This window comes from Mirounga leonina, unplaced genomic scaffold (genome assembly GCF_011800145.1).
Source record: "Mirounga leonina isolate KUSES-001 unplaced genomic scaffold, KU_Mleo_1.0 Mir_97, whole genome shotgun sequence".
NCBI lineage: Eukaryota > Metazoa > Chordata > Mammalia > Carnivora > Phocidae > Mirounga > Mirounga leonina.
The window spans coordinates 4,638,054-4,661,702 of NW_023270889.1; the positions used below are offsets into that span (position 1 = coordinate 4,638,054).

Consider the following 23,649-nt stretch of genomic DNA (forward strand, 5'->3'; position numbering starts at 1 on the left):
AAAGCTGAAGTGTTGATAGATAATTGGAATGGGCAAATGGAATAAATCAGCTTTAAAATTTGAATTTAGAAGAACTCAGTTGTGTACTATTAAATGGGAAAGTAGGATACTATATTTCAGTCTGCTTTCCTCTCATCCTAAAGCCAAGGGAAGAGGGTATTCTAAAGAACGAACAACTTGCATGAACAATTTTAGGGTTTTAAATATAAAAAAAATACCACTGCTAACATGGAAGCCTCTAGAAATTTTCTATTTCAGAGCCTTTGGGGCAGTGATTTGAGGAGAAGCATTATGCAACTGGTACAAAAACACAGTAAACATATGATTTTTACTTTGAATTTGGCATTTAAATGTATAACAGGTATTATGCTTGACCCTTGCAGGAAAAAAGTAGCCCAAAAGCTAATGAACTGGGGTGAGGGAAAAGGACTGTCATTGTACCATTTGATTCCTAGGCCAATACACTGACACTATTCATACCTTTTTCAACAGTCTTCCCTCACATATACGTATACTTACCCAAACTGACCAGCAAGTATTTCATTTTTTTCAAGTCTAGTCTTGCCGAGTTAGGTTAGCTACCGAAATGAAAGCCAATTTTAAAATAAACCATAGAAATGAATCTTAGTTTGTGTCCTAGAACACACATCAAGTTGTGCTTTCTTGTTCCCATATGAAATAATCCTGAATTAAGTCAAAATGGGTGTACAGCATATCTAGCATGTGGACATCAGGATACAATAGTTTTTTTTTTTCATTTGAGCCCTTCACCTATGATACTTACGCATATAAATCCTAATCGTTAAACACAGTCCACTTTCTACTCTAGTACCGTTTTAATAGTCATCTTGAAAGTCTACGTGGACGTTAGAAGAGCTAAAGAAGGCATGTTATTTAGAACCATCTGCATTTTAAACATCAGTAAGAATGAAGAGCCACGGACTCTAGTAGAATTATTTTATGATCTACTACAGCAGAGCACTTTAAAAGCAAGCAGGTAATCTTAAACTTTTCCTCTTCCAAGGCAAGAAACATTGCCTGATATTCGGTTTCTTCTTTAATAGCCTGGCTGAATTATATTAAATCCCAATGTGGTTTTCCTTTTCAGGCAGAGGCCCACATTTATATAATCCTCAAAGCCAGTGTTTGAGTGTTTCTGTACCTTTCCACAACTCATGTTTCAGAGACAAGCTGTGTTTTGAAGAGCTTAAAGGAACGAGAATCCAGCTGCCTTGTACCATCAGCACAGAAGAGTCAAACCGTGGTGTGTGTCATAATTGTATATGGACAGGCGGGACTTCTTTTTCTGTGTCTGTACATAGACAAAACTATGAAAAAAAGTTCATATAGCTATGTAGACACAACACAACATCAGTTTAAGTTATCTTACCCTAATATGTTATCTCTGGGTTCTAGGTGGCCTTTCCAGGAGAATATGTCCTTTGTTTTAGGGTCCAACACACCCTTAGAGTTGGCATTAACCTTCCACGAGAAACCTGCCATTGGCTCACATTTCCACGTCTGATAGGATCTTTTCTAGTTGGGCCAGATATCCACCTCTGACAGGGCATTTGCGCTTCATCTCTAAGAATGATGGTGGCCTTGCTAACCTCCATGGTTAAGAATATATATGTTTTTAAAACTACTTTTTGTTATCTGTGTGCTTGATATATCAATTACCATTTTATGGGTGGTTCTTCATAACTTAGCTGATTTCCCTTAGAAAAGACTTGGTTGCTTTTAAATAAGATGAAGACAAAAAGAGTCAATTACAAAATAAAAAGAGACTTTCTATTTATTTGTCAAATTTCAGGTCTGCATAGTACCAGCAACCTGATAACCAGCCCTCTCCCCTCTGGATACCAGTGCTCTACCGCACTGAAGTTTACAAAGTTCCAGAATGCTATCTAAAAGGCCAGGGAACTCTTCTGGGAGAAATAAGAATACAGGCTCATTTGCTTATTTCTTGGTTGCTGACCAAATTAGATAGGTTAACAGATAAGAAATCCCTAGGTAACTTCAGTTTCTGGTAGACAAGGAGAAAGGTGAATCTGCCAACTTGTTTTCTCGCTTCTTGAGGTGATATACTAAAACTACCCAAGTGTGGAAAATTTAGGTGGCAGGATCCAAAAAAGGTCCTGAAATAGCTAGACTACCTGCTTGGAAACTGTGTATATCTACAAATACTCCAAGAAGCTGCTAAAGAGTAAGCACAAGACGGCAAAAATGCACACGTACCGTCGAGCTAAAGTTCGCACTCTGTCATTATTCTTTCATCTTTTCGGAAATGGTATTGGACCAAGTAAGTAGTGCTAATAAATAAGTGCATTTTAAGGTAGTACATTAACCCATGCTAAAGGAGGCAGATTTGGGATTTTAGCTGCTGCACAGTTGAAGGAACTACATCAAACAATAAATGATCCCACTGTATTGAAATATCTGCATAAGGTCTTTGCGCAGCACAGATAGATGAGCATAGGAAGTTCCAATTGCAATTAGAAAGCCTACCGCTTAATGTCAGACTTTTGCTTATAAAGTCTAAGCACGTGAGACAGGTTTTGTTTCATGAACTCTATAAATCTAAGTAAATGTAACCAAAATTATGCCTGTTAGAATCATGTAAGTCATCACCTCCCTTCCACAAAAGCAGCTAGATATCTACCTTAGGAATCATGAAGCACAGTCAGCAAGTTTGGAAAAGTAATTCAAAGAGTCTTGTATCTACTAGAACCTTCGGGAAAAAGCCACCCCTATGTGGTCCCAAACATTAAACAATGTTCCCAATCCAAGAAGGCTTCAGACAGTCAATTTCCATACTACCTTTGGCAAGTCATTGAAGTGACTTCCACCAATAAGATTAAAATGGATGGTGGTGTTTCAGAGAACTAAGTGTACTTACAAAATGAAGACACAACTTACTCATCTTCTTCCTTAGTTATAGTAATCAAAGAACACAAGGAAAAGACCTCGAATATCACCTTAATCTACAGATTTAAAGAAAAGTTTACTCTAGGAATTAAAAAGTGACTTTGAAGATTTTCTAGCTTACATATTCTACTGGGTTGCTTTCTTACATCATCTTTTCTGACATTTAAATCATTACAGGGCTGGGGGAAGGGACAAAAAATCAAGTTGTTTTGATTTGCTGCATAAAAACAGGATACCTAAGAAAGTTATCCTGGTTATGTCATTAGACAACATTTCCAAACGCTTGAGTCTTGAATATTTCATTTACTTTTTTTTTTTCTTTTTAAGATAAGCTCCTGAGGTGGCATTAACCCCTGACTTCGAGGAACCTTAGAAAAGTGCTATTTTTTCCCCAAACACAGTATGATTTTGTTTGTTTCACTTTTGATCTAGTTATTATTTGATCTAGTTACTATTCTAGATACTATTGATCTAGTTATTATATTAAAATACAAGATTGAAGAAGTAATTAGTGTCTTAACTTTATATTTATGTGAAGTAATAGTCAATGTAATATGCTGTTTCTTATAAACCTCTACTGCTAGCCTGATAAACAACTCAGTTTGGATATTTTAAAAGGCAATAAATAAATTAACTAAACAAGTCATCAATTCATATAGTGCCAAAGGAATTGCTACTTCCCCAAAGGGGCTTAACTTATTTGAGATGATAAATTTATATACTAGGACAATCTAGTTTTTCTGGTTTTCTAGACTATAAAGACTCATTTATTGGATCTATCTCTGTGTCCTTTAAAATGTGTTATTCAAAATCATTTCCAGCTGCAGATAGCTTCCGTGTGAATCTAATGCTGGTTAACCCTCTACTCCTGCCATGTTAAATGAATATGATTTAAGTTAAGAGCGAGATTACTACTATCTAATAGTTATGCTAAAAACTTCTGAAGTATATTCTGTTTTCAATTTATCAGAGCTTTGACTAGACATTGTGTCAAGTGTTTTTCCTTTGCATTAAGTTATTACTCATATACCTGCCTAGCACTCAGAGACCCAAGGATCCTTTAAACCTTTTTTTTAAAGCAAGAAGTTGGTAAAAAAAAAACACACAAAAATCTGACTTACCACAGGAGACTTTCCCAGAATGAGCAGATGGAATGAGAATTCTTCCTTCTCCCAGGCCTCTTAAATGCACACCATCTGTATTTGGCATTTTTTAAGATGATAAAACATGGGCGTGCTACTTGCGTCTATAGTTCTAGCATAAGATGAACTAGCAGCAACGATTGCTTATCACACGCCACTTTGCTGGGCTTTCACCGAGACCTCCCAGTCCATTATGAGATATTCCTATTTTTATTGAACTACAAAAAGGCTTCTGGTTAGCCTACACAGGAATGTCAACATCAATGACTCACTGTAAAGGAAGTTTCCCTGGTTCATAAGAAATGTAGTATTTAAGCAACATGTTCCATTAGCTTTTAGAGCAATCTCGTCTAGTCTCTGAACTAGTAATGACCTGTTGCAAAATTCTGTGCCTGCTAAGTAATTGACACTTAAATACTACGGCAACCGTGGGATGGATATAAGTGATTAGATTGGTGCTCCATGTGTAGCCTCTCTTTATTATCCCTATTATAGTCATTAAATAAATGTAACTCAAGCCGGTCCTAGAAGCTTTGGACAGATTCATGGTGGCATCTGCTATTTTCTGGTCTTAGAATAGTAGGCATTTTTAGCATCAGAGAATGTAATTAGATCATTCATTTCCTCAGCTGAACTCTATAGCCCTGTGCAAAGACAAGTCTTCTTTGAAAGCCACTATTAAGTTCCTAATCCAATCTTTATTAAAAAGACTCAATATTGTAGACAAGGAGGTTAAAACAAATCCTCAAAAAAACTAATGATCAAGCCCTTCTACACCCCACAGATGCCTTCTAGTGCAGCAAAGTCTGAAATTAGGAATGTTTATAGTTGTAACGTTTTTGTTTTGTTTTTTAAACTAGGATGCACTCGTTAACGAACTATAGAAACATGCAGATAATGAATCCACCAAAGAAAATAGTAAGAGAAACAACACCAAGGGACTAAATTTTCTTAGTCCCACTAACATAAGTAAAGTTCTACTTTTAGGGCTATCAGAAGTGGATGCGATTGAAATTTCTGAGGGTCAATCTCTTCAGTGTTGAGGTTCCCTTCCCTAAGTTCCATTCTACATTTGCACCTTCATCTAAGAAAGTCCCTTTTTTAAAAAGGTAAAAACAAATGCCTTTCCTTTTGACTCTGAAAAGCCTGTCATCTATCTCACACCGTGCCTAGCCAGAGTGACTACACAAAGGGGAAGTCATTGGCTACCCTAGATTTTGCCCTGAAATCATGCTATTAGAAGATTAAGAAGGCTTTTGAATACTGACAGCTTTTTTGAAAATTTCTTCTCCTTCTTCTTCTTATTTTATTCAGAGCATATGGGGTTTGGTGATTAATCTCTGTTCAAAACCACTGTAATTTAGAGATTGAAAATGAAGTTTACCCCCGAATGCAAGCTAATTCATGTAACAAATCTATGTCCCTAGCATGTGCCAGGCACTCTTCTAGAGCTTGTCAGTGAGCAAAATAAAGATCTATTCCTATGTAGGGTTTGCCCTCTAGCAGGGAAACACATAAAGGGATTACAGTCTTTCAGAAGGTGATATATGTCCTGGATAAAAAGAGAGCAGAGTGGATTGAAAGTACAGGGTTGGTGATGGCTTAAACAGGTTTCTTAGGAACACAGAAGGAATACCATATTTTTATGAGTTAAATTTATTGGATGTTTATTATATGCCAGGTGTGATGTGTGATGTATGATGCTAAACCTCTCTCATTTAATTCTCTGGGGGAAGTATCATCATCCCTACCTGACGGGAGAGAAGGTGAAGTACAAAAGTCAACCAACCCACTAAAAATCCCACAGGTCTAATACATACGCTCTTAACTCCTTTTTAAAGAATTATACAAGCAAAAAGAGAGAATTAAACTCAGTTCTTCAGATTGGACGAATGTGAATTAGCCAGAAAACACTTTCAGGAAAGAGGAATTGATAGCAGTGAGTAAAGGATATTTATGTCAGCTTGGCTAGAATACAGGACCTTGCTGGGTGATACGAGGGGAAAAGGTGGAAAGTTGGGTCAAACTGGATTAGAGTGAATTTTCAGAGGTACATTTTGTCTAGACGGTACTGGGCAGACTTTGAGGTTTTGAGCAATGGTGTGGAGGCTGGGGTGGTGACAAATCTGGGTATGGACCATGGCATCAAAGAGTCACATCGCTTTGTAGTATGATCATTGCATGAACTTGCCACTCGGAGTGATTCAACACTGCTGGGTTTTTCATTTAAATACTTGGCTAATCTTTTGGAAACAAAGCCTTTTAATTGAAAGGTTAAGGTCTAACAATCTCAAATGTCAGATCCAAGGTTATCTAATCTTGTGAAACTATGATGCCCGGTGACCCTCAAACTTCAAAAAACCAAGTGTTCCAAAGGTGGCTTAAAAAAAAAAAATCAAAGGCCATTATGTCTTATAACCTTCATTCTAAGATCCATTTTACCCTAAACACAGAATTTCCATAATGTGAGTTTTCTAAAAGCTGATGTAAGTGAATTGGTATTTTGAAATATGACCACCTAAAGGAATATCCTTTATAAAAGGCAGCTACCGACTAAAATAGTCCACATCATTATAGCTCCTTGTTTGAAGCAAGATATATAGCATTTCCCCATTTTATATACGTTCTCCATATAACTTGAAAGACTAGGAAGGTCAGTACCAAGGAAATGCTGGTTAAGAAGGGAACGAGCAGGGGGAGAGATTTCTGCTTTTTATGCATTTAGAATAGTGATATTAGGGTGACATGTGCCTTTCTGCATTTTTTAAATTAAGTTCCTTAGAGACAAGCTAATTTGCCAGATAGCAATATTTAAAATGTAGGTAAATCTACAGTCTACCTTGGGCTAGAGATAGAATCATGAGGGTGCTTTAGAATTCAGTCATGTGAAATTAAACTCAAAAGCTAAGAGAACTCACAAAGTGAACACGCACACGTCTAAAACATATAGAATGCTGCTCACTGTAAACTTTGAACTATTGACTTGGACATCATTCATCATTCATTGATACTTGCCTCTCCAAAGTTATTGAGAAAAACTCCTGATATATTAAAAAATGAACAGTAAGTTTAGATCAAATGGTCACTAGGATTCGAAAAAAATCTTTAATGCTGGTTTTTTAAAACTTGGTCAGTGTATGGTCTGTTGTTGGTTTTTAGGCTGTTTTCCTTGGACCCAATGGGGTCTGTGGAACACTAATGAATTGGCAACCCAATTTAGGCATTTAAAAAGCCTAATGGATATCACATCCTTACCCATATTACAGTGGCATTATGCTAATTAAAAAAAAACCAGGTTTCTTTTGATTTTGGCAGAAATTGTGTTAAGTCAAAGGGATAACCTTAATTATCCAGTGCTTGAGCCGAAGTTTTCATTTATTTCTTCCATTTTTATTAGTTTTTTTTAAGGAAACAGTTTAGTGGCAACTTTAAAAAAAAGAAAGAGAAGGAGAATAAGAAGCTGTCCTTGGGTGAAGTATCAGGTTGAAAACTATCCACCACTACGATAATTACTAGCCAGGTGATTATACCCATCGGGTTAGATCGATGTATGAGCTATGATGAATACTCCATTGGTAGAAGTTAACCCAAGGACTTGAAAAGACCACACCATCTGGAGAGTTTCAGTAACAGCTTGCCTGCCTTTCTCAGGCCCTGAGCAGATATAAACTAGAGGAACATATGGGTGTTACTGATTATAAATAACCTTAAAAAAAAGGACTCACAACTGTTTTACTTATATCAATGGATGATAAGGTGAACTGAAGCTTCCCATTTTGCCCACTCTATAATAAATTACAGTCAATGTTGCAAACGAGAGCAGCTTGTCACTCATTCACTGGGCCATCTGGTTACTGGTTCTTGAACACCTACGGTGTGCCAAGTGCCGTGCTATGCTATATATACAGTGCAGAAAGAGATGGCCTCTGTTCTCAAGGGGCTTATGACACAGGCAGGGGAGAGAGAACAAGCACGTAATAGTCACAATCGGTGCGAAGTTGTTTAGAGGAAATGTTTCTGATTAGGGTAGAAAGCCTCATTGCCATTAATAATGTTTAATAAGAGCAAAATTAGTACTACTTCAAGGAATCCTATATTAATTGCTTTCTTATTTTTATCAACCATGAAAAGATGCAAATTTTGTCTTAAGGCCTTAATTACCCTCTTCAACAGACAGTTTTAAAATTATGACATTTACTTAAATCACTAATTAGATGAAGGATATTTACGTTCAATGTTTGGGAGTCTTCTATAACCATAGTACGATCTGGAAGAGCATCTTGTGATACATTCGGTTATTAAAGAACGTCAATGATGATTCCTGAAAAGTTTTCCAAATTTCTGAATCAACGTTATATCATAAACACCAGAAAGAAATGCTATGCTCACTTGGCGTTCGCAGTTTTATCGCTTCAGAAGGGCAAGCAATTCAGAGATGACATGAACCTCGGTATTCTAGAACCAAACACGTTCTGTGGCACTCTTACTTATCAGATCTTCTGAGTACAATGGTGCCACTTTCAGATCAGGCAAAACTACTGAATCACAGATTTTAATGAAGCAATATTATGAAAATGTAACCAGGGCCACTCCCCAAGATGGCATTGGTATTTAAGTGACATGGCCTACTTACAAGAGCATTAGAAAGGGAGTATCCAATAGCACCTGGTTAATGTCAGTCTTTAAAAAATTGGACTTTATTATCACTGCAAATAGGAAGCCTTTAAACAAGTGTTGGCTGCATGAAGTATAAAGAGTCCAGATCCTAAAACAGAACAGGGTTGCCTCCATTGTTACAAAGCTGCACATTTGTATCTCTATATGCTATCTGGAAACAGAACTACAGAATGTTTTTGGTACATGGATATGTCTAAAAGATCAATAACAGTACTGTCTGTAGTTTAGCATAAAACTAAGATTTTATCATAGACTGTTCACATGTCTACCGAATCTGGCAAACCTGTGACCCTCTATTTTCTAGAACTATCCTTTATGTCCACACCTCTCTCTCCACCAAAAATTTTTAAAAATTATTTTTAGTATTCCTCCCTAATCTTGCCTCATCGCCACCCCAAGTTCCTGTTTTCAAAAAAGTGATACTTTCTTGTATCATGTATCTTGTCCTTCATGATTCACCAACTCATATTACAGTGTTATTTTGGTATTTTCTGTACACATAACATAAGTACTTTTTAAGATATTTAGAATACTTGAAGTAAAGAAACTTTGTGGGAGAATTTTTCCTTCACCTTTTCAAAAAGGTCCAATGAGAATCTGAGTTGTAAGAAACTAGTTGTAACTGACCTACTTCTATGGTTGAATTCTTGTGGGAGTGCCCTATCAGACTTGATGGCCTTCCTGATTTTATATTAATCAGGTCTATCTATCTATCTATCTATCTATCTATCTATCTATCTATCTGCCTATCTATGTATATTTAGAGAGAGAGAGAGAGAGAGAAACCCTTTCCCTAGAGAGGCTAATCTTTTCCATTTGCCCTGGACACACACACACACACACACTGTGCCTTCTTGTGTCGCGACCCTAGGCTGTAATACTTACTGCTTTCGCCTACGTGAATTCCTTCCCGTCATTCAAAGTCCACTCAAGGTGTGTTGCCTTAGGGGAGTCTTCACTGACCTCTCACCAGCCTACCATTTTTCTACTCTTGCCACGACCTATTGTTGCCCTCTGATTCATATAGAACTCTTTCCCCAGCTCAATGAAATTTTGAGGTCAGGTCCTACTTTTTGATACCCACATAGTTTGGTAAAGAGTAGTGCACTTACAGCATTAGGGGTAACACATATTTTCCATTTGCTCTGTAATATTGGCTTAGGCAAATCTTTTCTCTACGTTGCTGATTTGTCATGGAATACAGGTTTTTCTTCAACTGTTAAACGGTCTCTGCTCAAATTCATCCTGCCAATAGAGCTAGGAGAATTTATCTGAGTCAGAATTTTGTTTTCCTGATTTAACAAAGAGATCTACTGCATAACAAATACAGATTAAAGTTCTTGTCCTTATATCCAAGTCTCAGGGCAATCCATCTCTCCTTTCCAAATCCGTGTCTTCCCTCTCTGCCATCTGTACTTTCTCTTGGTCAAACTGGCCAGTCTGTATCTTTGCACGTGCACCTGCATAATTTGCTTATATGTTTCTGCCTAAGGATGCATTTTTCTTCTATCTGACTTCCACCAGTCTTTTAAAAGCTAAGTCCATTATCACACTGGTGTCCTTTTCTGGACCCTACCCACACCACTTCATTATAATAAAACCTTATGTTAGTTGAGTAGATGCCATTTTCTCTAAATTTCTTATAGGCAGTGATGGTTGGCATTTACGTGCCTGCTAGCAGGTGCCAGGTCAATATTATCATCCAACTTTCCATTACAGCCAACTTTCGTCATTGAGAATTTTAGACAAGCTGAATAAATCAGAAATCCCAAAGAACAAGTTAACAGGCAGTTAAACAAGCATCTATGTAACAAGAGACCCTTCCAAAGACAGCTTCAACATTGAATAAAATCAGCTTTTCAGTTGTTTGTCAATTGCCAATATGATGTTTCTGAAAAGCTTCAGTTATAGCTGAACCTTGGTCCAAGCAGAAATCAATATTAAATCTCCTTATTATCAACCAGCTGTGGATGGAAGAACCTATTGGATCAGTTATATATTTGTTTTCTACTTCAAAAGTGGGATTGCACTTACGATGTTTACCTTTAGAAGCAAAGGTTTAAAAGAAAAAAACCCAAACACAAAAACAAAAAATACCACCACTACCACCCAGTGTTAATGTAATTAAAGCACAGCTGAGACTTTCTTTTAAAGGACAAATATTTGAGCAACTACTCAGAAGCATACCATTCCCACTTCTGATCCTCTGATCTAGAGGTCAGTTGTATGTTTCCCATCTGGATTAACATTGTGCCCCAAAGCCAGACTGGCTCAGCATTCTTCTTATAACCTTGCTAGCCCTCTGACAGGTGTTGGAGCATATGACAACTAAATGATAATGGAAAGCGCTTTAGCATCTGCATTGCATATCATAGAAGATCAAAACAGGTTTGGACCCCTAATAGGACACTTAAAATATGGAAAATAAGTGAGGTCAATTGTGTGAAATGTTTAGAACAAGGAGGGCAGCTATATCCAATATGGACACATTTAGTGAAGCTTTCATCACTTTCCAGTTCTTTGAGTAGGGATTAACTCTAGATCTTAGGAGGACTGAATTGTCCTGCCCAGACGAGATTTAAGTGGTACTTTAAGAGTTAATATTTGTGGGCCTGTACTGGTTTATGAAGCATTGCCACATTCTCCTGCTTGACCCTCACATTTAATAGTTTCAAGGTGTGCAAGAAAGAAGGTCTTCTAATTTTTCAGCTGAAATGTGTTCCTCTCTAGATTTCAGCTTGCTGAAAGCTCACAAACAATTAAAGCAAGAGCCTTTTCCAAATATCAGACTAATTGTTACATTGAGAATTGTAGTTCTAAAGCAGGTGCATTTCTGAAGGAGCAGCTCTGAGAAAGAGAAAGCATTTTTTTATGGTTTCACCCTTAACTTTAACTTGGAGGCAACTCATTTTACTGATGGAGAAAATGAAGCTCAGACACGGTATCTCTTGTCTTAAATGGCAAAGTGAGTTGTGGACACAGTCATTTGCAGGTAAGAGTCTAAGCTCTTAACCACTAACCTATGTCACCTCCTCGAAACCAGAATTCCAATTCTCTAATTCTGGATCACACCCTTGTATTTTTCAGTCTAAGGTGTGATCTCTGCTAAACATCAGTCTCTGATTAACATCAGCCATTCTTGGGAATATTTTGCAAGGTGTGTGAGGCAATTAAGGGTCAGGGACATTGAGCAGCATGCCTAAGAAATGGCAGAGCTGTCATCCCAATGCAGGTCCAGAGTCTACATTCTTTGTTTCACGTGATGTAGACTTTCTTCTAGATTCCACTCACTAGGCGTTCTTCCATTGCCAGGCTAGCTACATAATCCACATAATAGGTACTTACTAAATACTCAGATAAACACCAAGATTCAAATCATAAAGATTCATGCTTGAATCCTGGCTCTCCCATCTAATGACATGACCTTGAGCAAGCTGATATGTAATGATCATGTTTGAGCTAAAAAATGGAGATATTTTTCCATCTTCAGTTATTTAAAGTGAAAGATAAATGGGAGAATGGAATGGTACTTTATAAACCATAAAGCTCTATAAGAACCAAGTGTAGTAGATTCATTTACCAATAAGGAGAAGGCTTCAACTGCACTCTGGGCATTGCATGAAAAACAAAATAAAAAGTTTTATAGGTTAGAGAAAACCATCTGGTTCATGGGTTCTAGTTTACTAGAATCTTTTTTAAAAGAAGTAACTGGGACAGTCTCCTAATAAATGGAGATTAATTAAGCTCTTAAAAAACCCAAAAGAGGAGAAAGGATTTGGAAGTAAGGTGATAATACAAAATAAGGAGTATATCGGTTTTCCTTGGATCAAGAAAACAATACTTGAGATAGTAGGAAAAATGTCAAGGTCTGTGCTTTTTCATCTTTTGCATCCTAAGATCCAGTTAAACTGAGCTATGTTTAAATGCTTTGCTTTATTATTTCCATGACTGTAGGAACGTACGTATTTTGTTATGCTTTCCACTGAACAACTGAATTATAAAACAAATGAATTGTGAAAGCTACTCTTAGATCATGTGGCGGGCTTGTTGAAATACAGCTGGATGAGCCCCACTGCTGGAGTTTGGCTCAGTGGATCTAAGATGGGGACCAAGAATTTGCATTTCTAACAAGTTCCCAGATGATGCCAGTGTTGCTAGTCTGGGGACCACACTCTGAGAACCACTATTTTAGATGAATTCTCTCTAGCTGTGAAATACACCTGAAAGTAACTAAGTGTCCAGTCTTGAAAGACTGAATGAATTTGATTGTGAAATGAGAGCTTATGTGTTTCGTCTGTCACATAAAGATTTCAGTCTATTTCAGAGAAACACTGTGCATCAGGGAGAAATAGGGTAGCTTTTTACCCAGAGAAAATGTGAAACCACATATCCCTCCCCCAAATTTATTCCAGGTGGAACAGTATTTTTTTTTAAAGATTTTATTTATTTATTTGACAGAGAGAGACACAGCGAGAGAGGAAACACAAGCAGGGGAAGGGGGAGAGGGAGAAGCAAGGGACCCCAATGCGGGGCTCCATCCCAAGACTCTGGGATCATGACCTGAGCTGAAGGCAGACGCCACCCAGGCGCCCCTGAACAGTGTTTTAAATCTCACTTTTCCAGGATTGTTCTATTCTACCTGCTCCCTTACTCTGTGGTTACCTGAAAATTTAAGTGACAGCCCTCCTGCATTCTTTTTTTTTTAAATTTTTTATTGTTATGTTAATCACCATACATTCTGGTAACTTCCTTACAGCTGAACACTCAGCCTGCTGGGTTCACTCAGATTTCTTACTGGTTTAAGGCAGTTAAAGGTCACTTGCCTCTAGCTAGCTCGTATAAGTTACAGTAGCAGAGAAAAGCTGCCAGGCTTCTTTAATATTGAGGTAATAGCTTCTGTGTTCCTGAAATTTCATAAGCCTTCATGTTCTAAGAAATAGCAAGAGTTAGACAATTGAGTGTTAAGATTAAAATAAGTTGAGAAGAGGAAAAGGATGAGGTAGGTAGACAGGAGATTCTATCTCAATAAAAAAGTAACTTCCATTTTTAGATCAGGAAGCAATTTGTTCAGATTTTGCTCACTCTAGAGTGGCAGGCTTCCTTCCAGTGTAGAAGGATGCGGGAAGGGGAGTAACCATGGCAACCTGCCCAGCTACGTGGGCAAGCATAGGACGGGGCCGCACGCACTTGGAAGACTTTATTTCTAGCCCAGTCACTCAGTTTAGTATGGGTGGTCCCTCCTTTCCCACTTCCTTCTACTATAATGCTGACTTGGGGAAGAATGGCTCCCACTCCGTAGAGCGGAGGAGAGGGGGTGGAGACTTCAGTGAGACCAGAGGAGGTCAGCTTGACCAAAGCAAACTACAGGCTTCCAGGAGGAGAACACAGAGTAACTCCTTGTCTGTTCTAGCGTGAGCACAGCAAACACCCTGGCGTTGTTAATACTAAGTGCTTGAATGATTAGCAGTTTTCAGGTAGATGAGCAGTGCCCAATTTTGATGAAGAAATTCTCAACTCTGCCTTCAGTTTTCACAAAGACACATAATTCAGTTGTTCAGGGGGCAAAAATAAAACAAAACACCTACATTTCTAGGTCAGAGAGAACAGAGTATTCTAAGCATATTAGATTAACAATCTCCCCAACAAACTTGGGCTAGGTACTCTTATTCTCTCCAGATAAGGAAGCTTAAGAACAGAGGGGTTACGCAATTTGCCCGAGGTCACGTAAGCAACAGTGGTCTAGCTGGGATTTGAGTCAAGGCGGTAGGACTCACCCCACTACCTGGTTGTCCCAGGTGGGAGGCAGGAACTGGCATGAATTCTAGCCCTTTGTGTCCATCCTCGGCATCACCTGTTCCCTTCATCAAAAATAAGCATGGTTTTTGTAGAAGAGGAGACTGATGGCCCCCTCTCTGATTCACACGATGCAGTCAGGCTACGTTACCGTGAGTGAGGTGTCTGTGAAGCACAGCGAACTGCTGTCGCAGCTAGCTCACCTAGAGGGGACTTTGGCCCACCTCTGTGCAATTCAGTGGCATGGCTTCAACTTTAGAAGTACACGCAGCACCGGGGAGAATTTTAAAATGCCACACCCTATTACTCAGGTGTTTCTTATTGCCAGTGTATGTCTCGTTTTGATTCCTTGAGGAGGACAGAAAACCTGACATGTTCGGTCTGTTAAGGGACACTCCCCCGCCAATCTGCTCTCAAGCCTTTCCATGGGGGGGAGGCATGTTCGGATGCCCATGAGGGCAAGTGGACACATGGGAGAGCTCAGTCTTCAGCAGCCTGCTCGAGCGTTTCAGCATCTTCACTTGTCTTTGAGAAAAGCATCAATTAAATCTCCAAGGCAGGAAAGATTGAGGGACAGAAACACATGATGCCTTCAAAACCATTCAGATAAAAAATATCAATGGTAGCAAGCTTAGGCTCACCGTAGAACTAGAAATGAAGCAGCATATACTTGCTGTGCCACCGAGAGCCCATGTATCCACAAAGCCTCCTGCTGGCCAGGAGACACCCAGCAAGGGATATGTCTTCCTGCTCTCTCAATCTTCAGATAATTGAGGCATGGCCAAGCAGGCCAATAAATATCACCTCCAACCATCTGGTCAGAAGTTTCTAGAAGTCCCTGTACCACCTTCATGCCAACAAGTGTCTTAAAAGAAATTCCCTCAATCCAAACAAGGTGACTAAGATCCAGTCAACCTTTTGAGTAAGACAAGAGAAAAACCTAATGCACAGGAATTTGGACTTTTAGTTGAATCTAAAACTGTCAAAAGTCTTGAGTGGAAATGCAGACTTTCCCTCAAAAGATTAGATAAGGCTTTTAACAAGTGCCATGCACGGCTCCCTTCCCTCTCCTAGCATCCTCAGGTAAAGATCCAATTGTGTCCAAAACCAGAATGCCAACAAGATAGGTGTCATGGGGGAGCCTGGGTGGCTCAGTCGGTTAAGCGTCTGCCTTCGGCTCAGGTCATGATCCCAGGGTCCTGGGATCGATCCTGCTTCTCCCTCTCCCTCTTCCTCTCTCCCTGCTCATGCTCTCTCTCTCTCTGTATCTCAAATGAATAAACAAAATTTAAAAAAAAAAAAAAAGATAGGTGTCATGATTCAAAGGCGGAGGACATTCCACTAAGATCAATTGGTTCTGGTCATCCAGTAAAAATGTGTAGGAGGGTATAGCTTAAAGAAGAACTGGTTTCCAGGGCAGTTGTTTGGATAAGAAGGGACAGAGCAAAGAGTGGGCAGGGAAAGGGGAAGTTAAGTTATTCACCAACAGGGAAAAGAATCCAGTCTGCCTCAGGGGCAGACTGATGAGGAATTTAGAAGTAATCAGTCCCGGAAATACACATTGGAAAAGGCTACTAGAGCTCCTCCGTGCTTTCTCCAGCAGACTGTCCACATCGCACACTCCGTGTTGTATGAAGGGTGGCACCGAAAAGGTCCTTCCCCCAAAGGTTAAAGAGAGCTCAGTCCCAAATGCTTCTGAATTCTCAAGACAATAAACTTTCCTACGGTGTCATTGAGGCCTGTTTCCCTTCAAGGAGAGAGAGACAGAACCTGGGGTGGGAGGGGCACCAGGCCAGGGGAAAAGCAGCCTAATCATGGTCTGACTGTGGGTGTAAGAAGCACGCATGGAGTTGTTATAGACCCGGGAGATAAGCCATTTGGTAGCTGCAATGCTCCCCCATTCCCAGCTAGTTCCTCCCTCCCCAACAGCCAGTAGATGCTCCTGTGCGGGGAGCTAACCTCAAGCCTGTAAGGAAGATCAATTCTATATCCCATCAAAGCCATTCCGAGAGCCTTATCAGACATTTTTTTAAAGATTTTATTTATTTATTTGAGAGAGAGAGAATGAGAGACAGAGAGCATGAGAGGGAGGAGGGTCAGAGGGAGAAGCAGACTCCCTGCCGAGCAGGGAGCCCGATGCGGGACTCGATCCTGGAATCCTGGGACTCCAGGATCATGACCTGAGCCGAAGGCAGTCGCTTAACCAACTGAGCCACCCAGGTGCTCCCTTATCAGACATTTTGAAGGCATTTTTGTAGCTGCCTTCTTTCTTCAACCATTACTTCTGTTTGAGTTACTTCTGTCTTACCTCCTTCTCCCCCACTCCCCTGCTTTGCCTGATTAGGGCCAGAAATTTTTTTCATTAAGTCACTTTAGAGTGTAATAACATTTACTATTCATGAAGTCTCCCCTCCATAATTTTTAAGTCTTTCCATGTGTCTGGAAGCTTATTGCTGCTCTTCTCATTTTACAAGAGTGCCTGTCTTCCTTCCAAACACAAACTAAAAAGAAAGAGGAAAAGGTGGGGCGGGGGGAGGGTGGTTAAGGGTGTGGAGATAACATCCAGATTCTTTAAGTGCTTTTAATCCAGTTAAATTTCCCTTTGGACTCAAACAGCTCCCTGCTGACATTGACGGGGGACCGAATTCCAGGCTAGGAATTGAGTCAAGCAAGAGGAAAGGAAGCAGAGACGAATAACAGAGTCAGCTCTATGCTATGAAAACCGCTATGCTGACTGGGGCTCCATGGTTTTAACCCATTCATTTTTCCCCCCCTTTTCTAGAATTCTCACTTAATCTTTCCACCCAGTTTAGAGCGAGCAGGCCAACACCTTTTAAACGCTCCAGGGATTTAAGACAAGTTTGTTCAGTCTCTTGGGCAGATACTTTTTTAAGAATGCGGGTGTAAGACAAAGTTCACATTTTCATGCCACATGTTGTCAGTCATCAGGAACAAGGCTTCTCAGGGGCACAAACCGGGTCCCCAGCCTTTGTCACACGGCAAAAATAAACACCCCTGGAGGAGTTAATTAGGCGGTCAGCAGCCACACCAGCGTCCTACCAGGGTCGCCCGCAGAGCTTTTAAACAAGCGTGCGCGCGCGCGCGCGCGCGCACACACACACACACACACAAAGGGAGGCGCTTGTGAAATGTCACAAGCTGGACATCTGCCGCCGACCCCAGAGGTAAATGCAGTCCCTGGAAGCCTTCCTCGGATGTCAGGCCACAAAGCCGCGGTTTCCCCAAGTACAGTCTCCTTTCTAAGATTCGCGCCCCCCGCCCGGGTCCCAGCGCTGCACCCCAAGGGGGAAAAAGCCAAGAGGGGAGGAGATGGCGAAAAATGGAGCCAAGGGGAGGAAGGACGGGAAAGCGACTCACGGCTAGCTAGCGCCTCCGCGAAGCGAGCATGACTTCCCGCCGCCGAGCCTCCAGGCTGCCGCGCAGCCGACACGGCGGGCCGCGCTTAAATAGCCGCCGGCCGGGGAGCCGGGGAGCCTCGGAGCCGCGCGGCCACTCCCGGCGAGATATGGTTCTAATCAGATGCTGGCAGCCGAGGACTCCCCAGGAATGCGCCGGGATGTTTTTGCTGCCTGGGCTTGGTAACTCCCCCTCAACGTGTCTGCCGAGTCTTCCAAACTTAACTGTTTATTAACCCGGGCCGCAGCCACGCAGAGCGCCCGGCTCCCCTCGCTCGCGAGCCCCGCCAGCGGGGGGCGATCGCAGGGCCGGGTTCCCCCCACCCCGGCCGCCGGCCCCGCGGAGGAGGGACGAGGGACGGTGCCGGTCGGAGCCCCGGCCGCCGCGAGCTGGGGACGCGGGGCAGGGGAGGGGGCAAATAAGGACAGGAAAGGGAAACTCCGCAGGAAAGGGGTGGGATCCACCCGACCTTCATTTCACAAATTCCTTCCCCGGATTGCCACTTCAGTGATGTGGCACACGAAAGTCATCCCAACCCGTTGGGGCCCTCGGAACAAAGGGCTGCCTTCACTCCTGACTTTTCTGGCAAGAGGCAACGGATCCCAGCTCGGATCTGCTGTTTCTCCAGGGGAAAGTGGGATTGCCCCTTTGCAGGCGTTGCTCATGCGGGTGCACTTAACTTGGTGGGAACTCTGTGTGTGTACAGGTAAAACATACTGTATTTATGGAAGAAATAAAATCCTGATAGACAGATAGAAAACAATACTCTGAAATCGATGTAAACAAAAACGTTCACCCCTATATAACCTATCGAAATAAGCCGTGCCTCTGGTACAAAGATTATGTACTGACTTCCCTTCCGGTATGTACATCCCTGTGTAGACACACAACACGACTAGGTACACTGATTTCCACAGTGTTGCCTCCACCTCTAGGAGAAATAGGCAACATGAGAAATAAAATATTTGAACATATTGACACGCAGGGCTCAGCAGAAGGCACTCCATAGCACAGCTTCGTGAACCTTCACAAACTGGGAATTCATTTTCTCCATATTTTAAAATCATGAACGATTGTACAATATCCCCAGAAACTCTGTCCCTTTTAAAGAATTTTGAAATTACTTTGCGAAAAGCATGTCTATGTTCCTTTTATTTTTTATTTTTTTGAAGTTGGAGACAGTGTGTACTAAATGTGAACATGCCAAATTATGACTTGGATGAGAAGGGGTTATTGATTTTATTGAGTAAGCAACACACAGCAGATTTGCATTTTACCTCTGGAAACGGAGGGTTCAAATCAGGCTCATGGGACACCAAGGATGCATTTTGTGGTCCTAAGCCTAGCCCAACTGCAAAGCCGCTGTGTAATTTGGGGCAGCTCAGTGTGAGTGGCAGTCCCCGCTCTCAAGTAGGTCAGGCTTGGGACTGCCTGGGAGCCGGGGGCGCAGAGTAGCACAACCCTGTGATGGAGAGTGCCACCTCTCCTGGCCTCTCCGATTTCTGCCACCTGTCTCATCCCCTCACACCTGAGGGTGCTGGGGTGGGGACAGTGGTGCTGACAGTTTTCAATGTTCCTCTGAGGTAATTTGCTATTATCAAAAAAAAAAAAGACTTCCTGTGAATGATAAGAGGTATGTAGACTTTAATCTTAGGACAGTATTTATAACATTTATGCAGAGAACTTTAATTCTGGTACATTTTAGGACATACTGCTTTAATTCTAAGACCCAGGAGTCCAGAAGGATGGTTGCACTTCCAAAGGCTGAAAAGCTGGACAAATGACAGCTCATTTCAGGCAAATAGAGGCATTGGCAATTTGGGGAAAAAAAAGGGGGTTTCTCTTTTAACCTCAATAGGTAATATTTTCTCACCTCAGAAGTGACCACCCAAACCTATTTATTTTTTAATCAAAAGACTGTTACTAGAAATGTTAACATATGTTTGCTCTACCACATGGAAGGGATATATCTAAGGAGCCAGAGGGAGAAAATGATTTCATCTGCAATGAGCTGGAGTTTCAAGGGAAGACTTTGATGAAAACAGTCCATTTATGAGCAGTGGGCTCACACATACAGCTTAAAATAGACAGCTCTGTCATTTTACACAGAAATCTTAAGAGTCGACAGCGGAGAACTCTGATTTGAAGAGTGTTTTTATATCTCTAGGGTGCTGATATTGCTTCTGGCAGTAATTCAGTGTCCTGCTCACATTAAGAAAAAAAAAAAAAAAGCATGAAAAGAAATTTAACTCTTTTTATCTCTGATGGAACACAGTTTCCTGTCCCATAGAAGTCATTCACTTTTCAGGAGGTCTAAAGTGAACATCATTGCAGTTGGAGAATCACACCCAATCCCACCCAGACATTAACCCTGCCTAAGCGGTCTTTTCTTATCACAATTGAAATTAATGTTTAGCACATTAAGGTGAGGAAAATTCAATGCAATGTTTGAAAAACTATGGTCCTTGCATGACTTTCTCTTGCACAAAACCTGCCTGTGAGGAAGGAAAAAAAAACACACAAAAAAACAACAAAAAAAAACTGACGACTGTGTTCCCAGCCCAGGAAAAGGGTAGTTAATCCCGTGATGGTTTGCTGAAGAATGCATGGTTTATTATTAAAGTAATCTCTTAAGATTTTCCTGGAATGTGCTTCCACAGCAACTCTGCCTGTGCGAGCTATCCTATGTGTGTGTCTTTTCTTCCATAATTAAGCTGGTTTTCCCCCCTTTAGCTCACAGACCTAAAGTGTTCTCTCTCCCTTCTCCAGCCCTTCTTCTGTCCCCCTCCCTACAGCTCCTGTCTCCCTTAAACATCCCATTCTGAATCCTGCCATTTCCCATGAACTGTAAAGGGCACTTCGGATGTGGTCCTAGGGGACTCTCTGTGCACCTTGATGCCTTGCTGGACACTTCCAGATGTTCCCATCAAACAAGGACTGGTTCACGTTTGTGGATCTAGCAAGGTCGCAGCTTTTCTTCTTCCTCCTCAGTGTCATAAAAATAAATGAAGAAAATAGCTCTTGTTCCCAGAAAATGTTCTTTGATCTTGACTTACCATATTTACAGACACAGAAAAACTGACCCTATCGGATTTGGCTGTTGGCAAGGCATGACAAATGTTGGAGGTTTTTCCTATCTATCTAATCCATCTATCTAAAATATTTGGAGGGTAGTCTTATTGAAGGCAGGCTGTTTTTCTTTTGTTTTGTTGGTTGCACCTGCAAAGCACCTCAGAACTCAATACTTACTATTTGCCAGTGATGTGTATTAGTAAAACTCAAACGGTACTTCGAAAATTGGGATAAAGTGAAGGACATTTAAAAATTCAATATGGAAAATTTATATAAGTAATTGCATTTTGCTACCAATACAAACTTTTATAATGAGAAGTTGTAAAGGGGAAAAAGAATACTCATATGAACTACTGGTTAAAACATCTTATTTGGAAAGCAATTTGAAAAGAGTGGTTAAAAATAAAAATACATATAAACCTACAAAATATCAATATTAATTATTATTGTAGCCAACACTTACATAGTTCTATAGCCTATGAATAAGAATCTATCCCTAGAAATAAAGCAAAGATGCTTATCACTGCATTGTCCATAGAGTAGGAACCTGGGAATAAATTTTGTCTGTCAATAGGAGAATGATTGAATAAGTTATGATTCATCTGCACTGTGAAATCATATGCAATCATTTAAAAGAATAAATTAGAGTCAAGCCTTGTAATATGGAAGGATTTCTAGGGATAGATTCTTGAGAAAAACCAGATACAGAAAAACATGTAAAATATGGTTCTGTTTTGGTAATACGAAAAGCAACACCTATCCATATAAGTTTGAGTGTGTGTGTGTGTGTGAGTGTGTGTGCATAATTATAAGGGAGACTAGAGATTACTGGGAACCTCATGGAGATGAGAATAGACAGGAGAGGGAAGGGGGTAAGAGCTGTACAAAAAAGGAAAAGAAATTAAAATATTCTGTATGCAGATATATAGAGATCGCATTTGTGTATCTAATTGAAATGGTATATGCACAGGCTTGCATAATTTTTAAAAAATACACCAATTGATTTTAAGATAAGGGAAGAGAAGAGTTATAAAAGAAATCCATAAAATAGCTTTCACTGAGGTGTTTTCCTCAAGATCGTTCAAAAGTGAGTATTCATCAGTGTTCTCATGATCTAATTCGGCCGCTAGAACAATAGTTCTCAAACATTCATGCTCACAGCAGACATTCTGGGAGCTTGCTACAAGGGCGAATTCCTGGCCCCAGCCCGAGACCTGGACTGGAAAGGTGTGTAGGTGGGGGAGAGGGGCATGAAGTGCCTGGGAATCTATGTGCTTAACCAGCACTTCTGGGTGATTCAGATGCTGTAGTCCTGGGGACCGCACTTTGGGAAACACTGAGTTCTCCTGCAGTCAAGAGCATACTTATTCTGTTTTTCTCTGAGTGAGAAGAGCTCAGTGGGGAGGGAGCAGCTCAAGGATGATAGGAGGCAAGTGCCATTGGTCTTTAGACATTGGCTTTTCTCTCCCATTGGCTCTCTGCAGCTTCAGGCAGTGTCCTGGCTTTGATGGTGACTCTCTCCCTACCCTCTCCCCTGTCAAGACTTGTTTTCAGAGAAAGATCTGATATCAGCCATTTGCACTGACCTATACACAGGTATTTGCATTTCCAATCCTGTATCTTACTGAGGCACAATAGCCACACGTCTTTGTTAAAGAGATCTCAGTCATGAGTAAGAATAGGGACAGATCTTTTTCCTATTTGTGATCAGTTGGAGGCAATTGTCAACTCCACCATGCACCCAGCTTAAGGTTACCCAGAAAGAGAGAAGAATTATGTGACTTCCAGCTCCTGGGATGACCCTCTACTATCCCTGAAGTCATACTAGACCTTGGCTTCAAAGGGGCCATTGGAAAACTGAAACTGGATATTATGTACATGTTTACTTTTATGATATAGCAAAGGAAAGTGGGATTTAGGATCAGATCTGGGTGAAAGTCCTGGCTCCATCTCTTACTAACTGCAAGATTTAGGGCAAGTGGCCTAACTTCTCAAGGGCTCAGTTTCCTCATTTATCAAATGGGCATTCCCTGTCTTCGATTTTTGTTTTGGTTTTTGGTAGAAAACAAAGGAAATCATATTCAATGAGAAGAGTTTGAAGAATTTGAGACTATATGAATACTGTAAATTATGTTTAAATTATGGAAAAAATACATTACTAGAAAGGTGTTCTTGTCCTAAATTATTTCTATCAGCAAGAGAAGAAATACTGTCTAGTAAATCATGTGTTAGGTAACTATGCTCCTGTGGCTGTGGTGGACTTTCTTAAGGCTGACTTCTCATGTGGAACAGTCCTGGACGCTGATTTTCTAGCAGATTCGTGAGGATCACTGTAATGGATCAATTTCATCCTCTCAAAGAGAGCTGAGTCAATTTCTGCTGAAATGGGGACATTAAAAGGGGGGAAAGACAGAAAATTGGAAAAGGGGGACTGAAGCCCAGCCTCTTGTACTTTGGAGCTCTGTTGCTACTACCGAGAAGGTGCCTCGCTGTCCACAGACACTGAATTCAATCCAAAAATATTTCTACTCTGCTCCAACTATGGCCACGTGCTGTGCTGAGGCTGGCCAAACAGCCTCAGTTCTAAACCAGAACAGCCATCTGGGAATCAGGAAGGAAT

The 23,649-nt window shown here is 40.7% G+C and overlaps 1 protein-coding gene across 8 annotated transcripts in view; it reads right to left on the reverse strand.

The window, feature by feature from the left end:
- Positions 1 to 18,352, reverse strand: part of LOC118006539 (disabled homolog 2) — a 49,362-nt gene extending 31,010 nt beyond the window's left edge. For 3 of the 8 annotated variants that reach the window (XM_034999236.1, XM_034999234.1, XM_034999232.1), the window contains exon 1: positions 8,300 to 9,483. In XM_034999236.1, coding sequence (XP_034855127.1) covers positions 8,300 to 8,329 — 30 coding nt within the window. In that variant the 5' untranslated portion in view covers positions 8,330 to 9,483. Of the gene's footprint in view, positions 1 to 1,162; positions 3,161 to 4,049; positions 9,484 to 17,918 lie in introns of those variants that run through there. The other 5 variants (XM_034999233.1, XM_034999241.1, XM_034999237.1 and 2 more) reach the window with 5 other exon arrangements.
- Positions 18,353 to 23,649: the final 5,297 nt, after the last annotated feature.